At 35.9% G+C, this 12059-nt stretch overlaps 1 protein-coding gene across 1 annotated transcript; it reads right to left on the bottom strand.

Annotated features, from left to right (window-relative positions):
- Window positions 1-5853: 5853 nt before the first annotated feature.
- LOC110702307 lies at window positions 5854-8180 on the bottom strand. Its single transcript, XM_021880010.1, has 5 exons — window positions 8170-8180; window positions 7370-7445; window positions 7116-7175; window positions 6689-7025; window positions 5854-6593 (listed from the first exon to the last, which is right to left on the bottom strand). The coding sequence occupies exons 1-5, from the start codon at window positions 8178-8180 to the stop codon at window positions 5854-5856; spliced, it is 1224 nt and encodes a 407-aa protein (XP_021735702.1).
- Between the last annotated feature and the right edge of the window lie 3879 nt (window positions 8181-12059).

Below are 12059 nucleotides of genomic sequence, written 5' to 3'. Positions count from 1 at the left end.
GCAACTTATGTGACTTTTTAGTGATGTAGGGTTGTAGGTGGCATCACATTCATGAAATGCGGTGTGATTAGAGTCCCTGATCGACTTAGACCTGTATTTCGATCCAAAGATGGTGGGGATGGGAGGCAGTGTATATGATCCAAGTGTAGCTCGATGTGCGTATATTGGTACAACAAACACTATATAATGGTACCAACACCAAGTATACTTCTGGGTTATATAATTTGGATTTGGTGTATATTACAAATGAACATTTCCCATGTTGCTGGTTTTGCAATGACATGTCAAAGGCAGATCATGCGCTGCTTAGCCTTATATTTGTAGCCGTTTGTGGCAGCAGCAAAGCTATAGAAGAGATTCTGCGACAGGTAAAAAAAAAAAAAAACAAGGGGATATGAACATTTATTATTGACCCACCAAATATTATTGACGTACTATATGCAAATCATAACATAAATCTAGTGATTTACTCCAAGGATGGTGAATTTATATTTAAATGAAAGAACAAAGACATGAACAATATGATTCTAATCTGAAGACTGCAGCTACAAATCCAAACACACAGTGGCTAAACGCCTAAACGTGCCATAATTGGGGGGGGGGGTGATGTGAATTATTGATCCGAAAATCAACAAAACACAAGGGATATGTTTAAGTCTAATTCTATACAGGAAATCCACCAAGAATTAAACAAAAAACTAAGATTAATCAATTAAGAATCCACCTAATTAATCAATCCAAACGAATGTTTTAACTAAAACAAGCAAAACAACAATTGATCGATTAAACTAAGTAAATTCAAGAAAGTTCAAGAAAGTGAACTAGACTCCAAGAAAAACCACTAAGCAAACCGTGGCTTTGCTTTGATATCCAAGAAAATGTCCATGCAATGCTTGGCTTGAATCAATGTTTAGGGACAAGCTATCTTGATGCATGATAAGCAAATCTTCGAAGTTCTCCATGCTTAGACTTGCATCAGGGGGGTAGACAGACTTTAGCTTGAGCTTAGAAATGAGTTTTAGAAGCCACAGCAAATTGTACTGTTCTTTCATTTGTTTGCATGATGCTCAGACGGGTCGGATCACGAACCATTATCATCACTAAAAAAAGTCTGAACCCGAACTTAAGCAAGAATGTCATTTATCAGACACAACATGCTCTAACATTGAATTACAAAAAAAAAAAAAAAAAATGCTCCAACTACACAACTTTTTAGTTCTATCCGTTGGAAAGTGAATAGAAATTGTCTAGTTTTCTTGATTTGTTGATGTTGGGAAACGTTTTCCAGGGTAGAATGGTTGAATATGTATTCCTAGTTTCCTACCCCTTTTAAAATATTATCCTTTTTGTTATATGGAATGTCAAACACAACATAACGGCCAAAAAGATACAGTATAGGTTTTCACAATGTATGACACTGTGAATATAAAAATTAAAGTAGTGCTTGATGGCCTTGATCAGACCTGTAGTATCTAAGATTTCTATAATATGACGTACAATTATATACTGTATTCAAAATTGTCATGGATAGCCAGTTAAATAAGTACTTCGTTCCTCTGTTTCTTAATATTTGCAACACTTCTTTTTTCACGCTTGTCAATGCACTATTTCAATTGTTAATATCCTTAATTACCAATGTGTAAAATTATAAAAATTTGATGTTATGAAAGTACAAATTTAGACGGGTATAACAAGATCCCACATTAATATATTTTTTCTAAGTTATAAATCACCAAAGCTAGTTAAAGTAACATATGTGAATAGTATAAAAGTTAAACTGTTGCAAGGAAAAGAAACAAAGGAAGTACTATTTTATTCATACTTATGTTCATTTAACTTATGCAAACTTAAGGCAGAACATAGTTCGTTGTCACAGGACAAGCACAAATCACCCGTGCGCCGCCTTAATCCCAAACCTCGATCCAGTCAGCTTTCCTCGTATGCATAATAAGCTAATAAATAAAGGAAATATCACGCAATGACACTAACCTACATCACAAATACATGCATCAGTAAGGCACACGGGTATAGAGAGGTTGCCTCGTATGAGACTTATGGTGCCAGGGCATTAGGGAAACTATCAGCACATGACAAGCTCCCCCACCTAAGCCACAAACACCCTCGTTATAGTGCTTCAAGGTTAGCTCCACGTTGCTTCCCTACGTACAACAAATCACCGATCGCTTCCGTTAAACACAAATGACATGCATTCTACACACTCGCCTAATAATGAAGCCAAATGCTAACACAATTGGTCTCCCTCCTGAGCACCACATCGCAACTCCTCATCGAGACCCGCTTTGTTGCAACTTCTTCGTGTTTCTACCGATCATCTCTTCCTTGATCGCTCAACTTGTCCCTCTTGCATTGGCTTCGACCATTTAGTAGTCACGAACATACCCCCAATCCTATCAAGAGGTTCTCCCCCCCCCCCCCATCGAGCTTGCCGCTTACCCTCATGGTGAGCGCACCATCCACACTCCTTCAAGTGCCCCACGAGCACTCCTAACTTTGACAATTCTTTATACTTGCACTAGACCGGGTCATGTCAACTCTCCCGTGCCACAATTATAAACGGTGGACCTCTTTGATGGTGAACAAAACTTCCCCACTTGAATGATGTTCAAACGGCTCTGATACCACATGTCATGGGACTAGCACAAATTGCCTGCACGAATCCTCGAGGCTTGATGCAGACCAACTTTCCACATATACGTAACAAGCTAATAAAAAAGGACACTAAGCACAATGACACTAATTAGCACCACAAAGGCACAAACACATTCATGCCCCTTAGTAATAAGGCACACAAAGTATAGGGAAGTTGCCTCATATGGGACTTGTTGTGCCAGGACATTGGGAAACTATTAGCACGTAACATCGTGATGTCAACCAAGACAAAGCATGATTCATTAAATATATTTGTACTACATATTATACTTCCTCCATTCTAAATTAGTTGACACATTTCTTTTATCACGGTTGTCAATGCAAAAATTCAATCAAAAAAGAACTTAATTATACTTTTGTAGATAATAATTAAATTAATTTTTAATTAAGTACACATTGAAATGAATCTAACAAGATCCTTCGTGGCTATAAATTTTCATATTAAATCACAATTATTACTCAAATTAAAGTTTATGTTAATATATCGTTAAAATTCCAACCATGTAACTATTTAGAATACAGGAGTAGTATACATTAATTAATATTTAACAAGTTCTTTGTTGTTCTAGTTTTCGACTGCCCTAGCCTTCCCCCGCTCTGACCACCTGAAGGATGAGTTAGGTTAGCCTACTTTTTTTTTACAATTTTGGTTTTTATTTCTCTTGCAACAAATACTTTTGACATACATAGTATTTACAAATAACTTAAGTCAGGACTCGATTCGAGCAGTAAATACAAATAATTGATCAAACTAGCCAAATAAAACAACCGCTAACCAAATGATGATTGTCACTTGAGGTACATGGGATTCTCAAACTCGATTCTAAATTTTGTGTATCACCTCAAAACTTATTAAACTAACTAAATAAACTTGCACCTACTTCAAACATACGTAATATTGTATTTATTATTACGCGTAAGCCTTAACTCATAATTGTAAAAACAGCAATACGTTAGTTTTCAAGATGCCCTACACAATTTATGTCATAGTCGTATAGTAACGAAGAAACTTCCTCGCTTTATAAGTTAATACAAAACTGAGAAAAAAAAAAAAGAAGGAAAGTACAAATGTAAATTATATAATAAAATAAACTGAGAAACGAAATCAGAATCATCCTAACCAAGTCAGCGACAAATACAAGAATAAAATCTCACTGTTTTAAAAATGATTGAACTAATGAAAGTCAGTTGAGCACATTTTAGGTGAATTAGAGTGGATCTGAGGAAGAACGTTGACTGACTATTTTTCCTTACAAAAATTTATTGATAATATAATAATTATTCATTGCATGTCTGATGTCCTTTTAGATGATTGTCCAAAACAAATTAAATCTGATCTAACTAGCTAAGAGTAATAATTACAACAAACGTAAATGAAGAAAATTATTAGCGAAAGTCATCCATTAATTTGTATTGTACTCGTATTTGTGGATAATAATGGACAAACAATTGTTACTCATTTAATTTCAATTAACTCTATTTCAATTGATTATTATTATTAATAAACCTTTATAAATCCGTGTATTACACGGGGTTAAAAATTAGCTTGTAATATATACTATATACTAATATAATCACCATATGTGTCCCAAAAAGTACACGTGTCGCATTTACATTAAAAAAAATTCCGCCCAAATTTAAGAACTTACAATAATTTATAAAATAATATTTTAACCAATGTGTATCTAACAAGTGAGTTTTAAGGATAGACATTAAATGATTCAAATTTTAAATAAAAAAAAGTATATATAAGTCAGTTCATTTAAACTAAATCCATTTTAATTGGCTTTTATTATTTTCAAGTCTTATTATAATCCGTGCATTTACACATGGTAAAAACTAGTATTACAAATATTAGTGAAAATCCAAATATATGACTATATTCTCTATCACAAGGATAAACCAATAGAATCTAAATGTCCTATGTGTTAGGAATATACTAATAAATTCAAGTAATGCTATTGTTTTATCTTATACGATGTATATAATTGCATAGTCAATTCACCACAACCCTACAAATCCCCAAAACTCAAACCCCATTCATTTGAGGGTTTTTTTTTAACCAATAACTAACCAAGTAACTCATCCCACATTCCCACTATATTATTTATTTATTTTTATTTTTTTTAAAAAAACTTAATAAGGATAATAACTACCCATTCCACCTTTTTTTTTTTTTTTTGGGAAATTCTCATTGGTAATCATCTATTATTTTTTTTTTCTCAATGGTAAAGGGTGCAACTTTTAATTATCCTTGGTAACCAAACATTAATATGATTAATTAAATGGTAACATGTGTTTAAAAAACATCATTAAATCATTAACCATGGTTTAATAACAATGAATTGACTTATTTACCCTAACAATTATTTCCCTCCTTTTTTTTTTTCTTCTGGTTTTCGTTCCCCATTTCTAAAACCCCCAATTCATCTTCAATTACTCAATTCTAGGGTTCTTCATTTTCCAGATTAGGGTTTATGGCAAAATCGGGTTCATCCTCTATATCAACGAAGATTATCACCATGGACGACAAGCTTGAATGGGTGAAGTTTGTGACCTATAAATGTTCTCCTCCAAAAATCGCTATTTTTCAAGTGTAGGGGCTACGATAATTTTGCTTGGGTGAAGGAAGGAGATGCAGTCAGGGCAGGGGATGAATTCGAGGTTGAAGGAGGTTCATCTGGTTCTTTGAAGACAAAAGTTGAGGATTTGGCCAATTTCATGAAAGTTGATGAGAAAATGGCGCTTATATTGTATTTTGTGTTGTTGTCTGTTGTTTCTAAGTACTAATGTATGCATCCCTTATTGGTATGCTTTGGTTAATTCATGTACTGAAAGGCTTTTGTGCTATTATCAATAAAATGGTTGGTTTTGAATTTATGAAATTTATTGCATTCAATATAACAGTAACCATAATATAGTCAATTGCATCCAATAGAATAGTAATTACAAAATTGCAAAATGATATAAGTCAATTCCTGCCAAAAGTCAGATTACTTACAAAATGATATCAAATCAAGTTTCACTACTACTGCCATGTCCACTAACTATTGTCAAAGATGTGTCTACTAACATCTTTTACTTAGAGAAAATACATCACAACTTTTAAATATGTCCAAAAAAAAAAACACACAAACAGCAAAATAGCTCCACAAAATAACATTTGCATTCTAAATAAATTAACTAAGCAGGCTGAGAGGCAGAGACACCCTTCCTTGTTCTTGGTGAACTTCTTATAGGCTGGGATGATGACGCATCTGTTGTTGGATCAGGTTGGGACAGAGAGATCCCCTTTGGATTTGGTTTGGGTCCCTGTTTCTTGTTCTTCTTCCCTTCAGTTGCTGCCTCGGATGCTTTTTCTTTCCCAGTGAGCCCTCCTTGGCATGTCTGAGAGTTATGCCCATAGTTCTGGCACTTGCTGCACTTAACAGTCTTGGACCTTTTACCCTTGGCCTGCTCACCTTCTTCCCTTCTTCTATTTCTTGCAGGCCTACCAATACCTCTTTTCATATTGGGTGGGGCTATTTCTGGGTAGGTGTTGTCAGGCCATTGTTCAACATCTGGGATGGATTTGATTGTGTTGCCATATGTGAGCTTGTACCTTCTCAAGGAGTACCATTCACTCACATACTTCTTAGGATCCTCATGTGCATGTATAATAGCCCTCATAGCATGCTTACATGGCAATCCAGACAGCTGCCACACATTACATGCACAAGTTTTGTCATTTAAGTTGACAGGTAACACTGATTTACCATCTAACACTTCATACTCTCCATCTCCAGCCTTCAAACACCTACAAGTCCTAGACTCATGACTAAGCACTTGCAATCTTCTAATGATATTTGGACAAATATCATCATTCCAACTCTCACACTGCTCCCATCTAGTGGCCAGTCTGACCATAGTCAGTCTTCTGATCCCTACATTAAAATGTAAACAAATTCAGTTCTTGCTACTAAGTATGGTAATGCAACTTCAACATAAGCATAAGGCTACCTTCAAGTAAAGTGAGAACAGGTCTGCATATGTTGATTCCTAGCTAGAGTAGCATTAAAGCTCTCTACAAAATTTGACTTATTCACATCACACTTTATGTTAGGGTTGAAAGCATGTTTTGACCATGTTGATTGGGGTCCCACTTTTGACAACAAAACTAATGCCAAGGGATTAGCCTTCTGGAGAGCTTCCATTGCTTTTCTGAAAGTAAAAGGGTTATAAGCCCTAGCTGCCTTCCAAAAGAGTAAGAACATGAGTAATCCTGGGAATTCCCCCTTGAAGTTCTTGACAAGATGTTTGCAGCAATATCTTCTACCAGATTTAGGCCATAATTCAGTTAGTACAGCTTGTATACCCTACATTTCACACACATGTTCATAAGTGAGTCAGCAACAAAATTTAGTAAACTATGAACTAAAAAACCAGGACAAGTCATAAGAGTTTACCTTTTGCCTATCTGAGATGATACACCATTCATCTCCTCTTCCACTATCCTTCAATGCATTCTTCAAATGCCAGATGAAAAACTTCCATGTATCAGTGTTTTCAGCTTCAACTATTGCCCAGGCAATTGGAAACAATTCATTGTTTGCATCCAAAGCAATAGCTGAAAGTAGAACTCCACCATAGTTTGGGGTGTTTGTACATTATTTTCCTTATCCTTATCCCAATACTCAACTATGAGGTCTATTAAATTCACCTTATCAACATCCTCAACATTCACAGAAACATCAATACCCCTATATTGAAATTGCAACACTACAACATCACCCATTCTGCAACAAATACACAACCAAACAACACAACAGCAACAAACACTATAAGAATCATACCCTAACACACGAAAACAGAGCATAGCACAACAAATTGCAAAAAATATAATCATACCTGGCTTCGAATCGAGTTTTATGTTGTAATTTTCCTCAGATAATGGCTAAATATTTAATCTTGCAAGCCTTACGAACAGAATTCGATCGTACTTCACCCAGCAAACCTAAGAATCTGTTTCACCAAGTCCCTCGCAATTCACAAAACAATCCCCCAAAAAACCCCAATTTGTTTGATTAAAACCCTACTAACTCAAAAACCCAGATTTTAGAAGATCGCTCGTGATTTTTAAATTGAAATTCTTCGCAAATTGCTCTCCAATTGTCTGAGTACAATTTTTCCAACTGATGAAGATGAACGATCAAACCAATTCACTTAATTTGATTAGACACAGTTGGTTGGGGTAAAATCAATGGGGGCAAAATTGTCTTTTCGCATCTCAAGACCTAAACCCTGGTTAAATAATTAACCAATACTAAAACACATGTTACCATTTAATTAATCATATTAATGTTTGGTTACCAAGGATAATTAAAAGTTGCACCCTTTACCATTGAGAAAAAAAAAAATAATAGATGATTACCAATGAGAATTTCCCTTTTTTTTTTAATAATTTTTTCAAGGAACTGCAACAATTAATAAAAAAATCACTTTTTTTTAAATGCTACTAACATTTCACACATTGTGTTATTTTCTTAGAAATAATTGTAGAGTCAATTCACCACAGCCCAACAAATCCCCAAATTCAAATCTCATGCATTTTCCAAATATTCATCCCATATTCCCACTATATTATTTATTTATTTATTTTTTTAAAAAATTAATAAGGACAATAAGTACACATCCCACCGTTGTTTTTTTTTTTTAAAAAAAAAAATCAAGGGACTACAACAATTAATAAAATTCACTTTTTTTTAAAGCACTACTAACATTTCACTTTGTTTTATTTTCTTTCGTGCGGAATAATATATGTCGTGCATTAGCACGAAAATACAGTTCTTTTATCAACAATTCACCATAGCACTCTAAATCCCCAATCCTTCAATTGTATGCATACTTTTTGGGGACTATCCTACAAACAATTTCCACTTCTCTAATCATAAAAAAATAATAATAAAAAATGTACAACACGTTATTTGCGCAACTGGCCTCACCGAATAACTACTTGTAGAAGATCAAAAATAGACCTATGACACTAAGTAACCCCTATAACACAAAATGGGTAACCTCTATAGATTTAACAAAGTAGCCCCCATATATGATAGCTGGCTACATTGTGTGGACGCCCACATATAAGAGTTGGCCCTGTTTTTTGAATTTCTGAGCAAAGCAGTAAATATCAGATTTCAGTAGAGCGGAAAGGGTGTCGACAACTAGATTACTAATACTCAATAGAGCAGATTTGAACATAAAATTGTAAAGCCGATGAGACGACCACAACAGCTCTAAAAAAAACATGGCCTAAGTTACTACATCAAATCAACCTCCCTATATGAAATATTTAGTATATTTTTTTCTTATATTATATATTTAATTTTTTTTTTCTAATACTACCTTCGGTCCAAATTACTCGCAACTATTTCCTTTTTGGGCCGGTCCACATTAAACGCAACTTTCCAATTTATTTCCTTTTTAGCAACTTTTATTGGTAAAATTACCATTTTACCCTTACTTTTTTTTTAAAAACACCCTTATTAAATAACTGATTTTATCTAATTAGCTTAAACCCTAACATTAATTAAGGGTTCGTTTGGCATTGTTGTGGTTTTCTGTTTTTTGGTTTTTTTTTTGTATAAAAATATATGATATATGTCACATAATGAATAAAAAATTATTTAAACTTATTAAAATCATAATAATTTTGAAAACTAACAACAAAAAAGTTGAAAGACCTTTTTCTTGTTTCCTGTTTTTGGTTTTTAGTTTTCAGAAAAATAGGAAACTAAAAACCAAAAATGATGCCAAATAAGCCCTAAGTTAACTATTTTCTCCAAAATCAACCCCTTTCCATCTAATCAGCCACGGAAACCAATTCCAGCCACCTTCATCCTCCTTCATCTCCTTCCTCATCACCATTATTCATCAAATTTCTACATCTTCTTCCTCATCCCCATTATTTTTCTCTCTCCTCCTTCAGTTTCCTATTATTTTTCCAGGTATGTGGGTTTATGGTTTCAGATCGTGGGTCGTAGGTCGACGGTTGTGGGTAGGGATGGCAATGGATTTGGACCCGACCCGGAGCTGTGGATCCGGATCCGTTTTTCACGGATCTGGGTCTTCTAATTTTGGACCCGATGGATCCGGGTCGGATCCGGGTCCTGCTGACAAAAACGGATCTGGATCTGGGTCTGGGCCCTTGACCCGGATCCAGATCCGTGGACCCTTTTTTTAATTTTTCCTATTAAAAAAAACTAAAATTTTTTGTTTCTTTATTTAAAAATGTTGATAATGTTAGTAATGATAAAGATAAACTCTTTCAAGAGATGAATTTTGGATGCTCATATTATATACATCATCGTTGTTTTTCACTAGCCCATATGTAACGTTGTATTTTTTTTTTGTTGTTTATAATTTAATTCAAAATATGAGTGTATAAGTTGGTTAATTTGGGGTTGAACTTAATAACCAACAACGTAAGTTTGAAATAATTTTTTTGACCCGAACATTACATTCACTAGTAGAATAAACGTAATGGCAAGCGGTTTTGAACCGCATGGGCTTATGGGGCTTGCCATTAGCCATTTAAATAGCAAGCGGTTCAGAACCGCTTGCCATTACTAGAGAAAGGGCAGCGGTTTTGGCGCCAAACTGCTGCCCATTATGGGTATAAAAAAATACCAAAATTGCTGCCCATTATGGGTATAAAAAATAATATTTTTTTTGGGGTTTTTTCCACATAAATTGATATATAAACCAAACATATGTAAAAACATTAATATTTTTATTAATTATTTGTTGTAATATTACATTTTCATTAAAAAAAATTAATTCAACTAATAAAATTAATACAAATAATAAAAGAATAATAAAAAAATTAAAAAACTCATGTTCCAGGACTTCCAGCCATGACCACCAACACCACCGTCCAGGCCAGCACCACCACCCACCACGACCCCCACGAGCAGCCACACCCACCAGAACCCCTAACTGACCCGGCCCCCACCCACCAAACCCTCACCAAAACCCACAACCCCACCACGACCCCCACTACTCCTCACCCACCAGAACCACCAACTGACCCCCACCCACCAAAACCCTCACCGAAACCCTAACCCAAACCACAACCCCCACCCACACAACCAGACCCCCAACCAAACCACGACCAGACCCCCATCCAAACCACGACCCCCCACCCACCATGACCGTACCCCCACTAAAAATAAATCTAAAATCGAAATAAAAAAAAAAATCGACCCACCTTTAAAAAAAAAAACCATCTAGCCCACCACGACCTCTACCCAAACTAGATCCCCGCCATGAAAACGCCAATTTGGGCTTGAAATTATGGTTTAAAAGGTGAAATTCGACCATAAAAACTCTAGATCTAGAGTTTTTCATGGTCGAATTTGACCTAAAAAACTTGAACACCCAAACGCATGCACGAATTTGCTTGAAATTGTACTCGAAATTGTCCTCAATCTGCTCAAAAACTTGGGGTTTTGGTTGAATTTGCTCGAAATTTTTTGGTTTTGGTTCGAATTTGTGGAGATGAGAAAGAACAAAGAAAAAAAGAAAGTGAAAGAAGAAAGGATTGAAGGAAAGAGAAGGGGAGAGAAAGGGAAAACGGGAGAAAGAAAGAGGAGAGAGATAGAGCACCGAAAATGAAAGAGGAGAGAGAGAGAGAGAGCTGAGTAAAGAAAGAGGAGAGAGAGAAATAAAGGGAGGGGTGGGTAGGTACGGTTTTAGGGTTTTTTTAAAATGGCAAGCGGTTTGGGGTTGAACCGCTTACCAATATATGTAATGGCAAGCGGTTTAACCCCCAAACCGCTTGTCATTTATATATTGGCAAGCGGTTCGCGCCAAAACCGCTTGCCATTCAATATAAGAGTTTTTTTTTTTTAAAAAAAAAACTAGGTAAATGGCAAGCGGATTTTTAAAACCGTTGCCATTTGGGGCTTCCCATCAAGTATTTTCTACTAGTAATTTATTGCAAAAAATTAGGCAAAATATATTGGACCCGGATCCGGACCCGAATTTGTTGGACCCGACGAATCCGGATTCGGGTCTTCATTTTCTAGACCCGACAGATCCGGGTCGGATCTAGATCCTATATACAAAAATGGATCTGGATCCGGGTCCATCCGGACCTGGTCCAAATCCGACCCGTTGCCATCCCTAGTTGTGGGTTGCAGATTGTGGATGCGAGATCGTCGGTGGTAGGTTATGGTAGATTGCTGCGGGTCGAGGGTTCGGTGGTAGGTGGGAGGTTACCGCGGCTCATGAGTTTACTGGGGTCGATGGGTTCGAGGGTCGTAGGTCGTAGGTTCGTTGGTACTGGGGTCGGTGGGTTCGGAGGTCGTAGGTTCGTTGGTGCTGGGGTCGGTGGTGGTGGTGGTGGCCGG

The sequence above is a fragment of the Chenopodium quinoa genome, unplaced genomic scaffold (genome assembly GCF_001683475.1).
Source record: "Chenopodium quinoa cultivar QQ74 unplaced genomic scaffold, ASM168347v1, whole genome shotgun sequence".
NCBI lineage: Eukaryota > Viridiplantae > Streptophyta > Magnoliopsida > Caryophyllales > Amaranthaceae > Chenopodium > Chenopodium quinoa.
The sequence above is the reverse complement of the archived record's forward strand: the minus strand, read 5'-3'. Positions and strand labels throughout refer to the sequence as shown.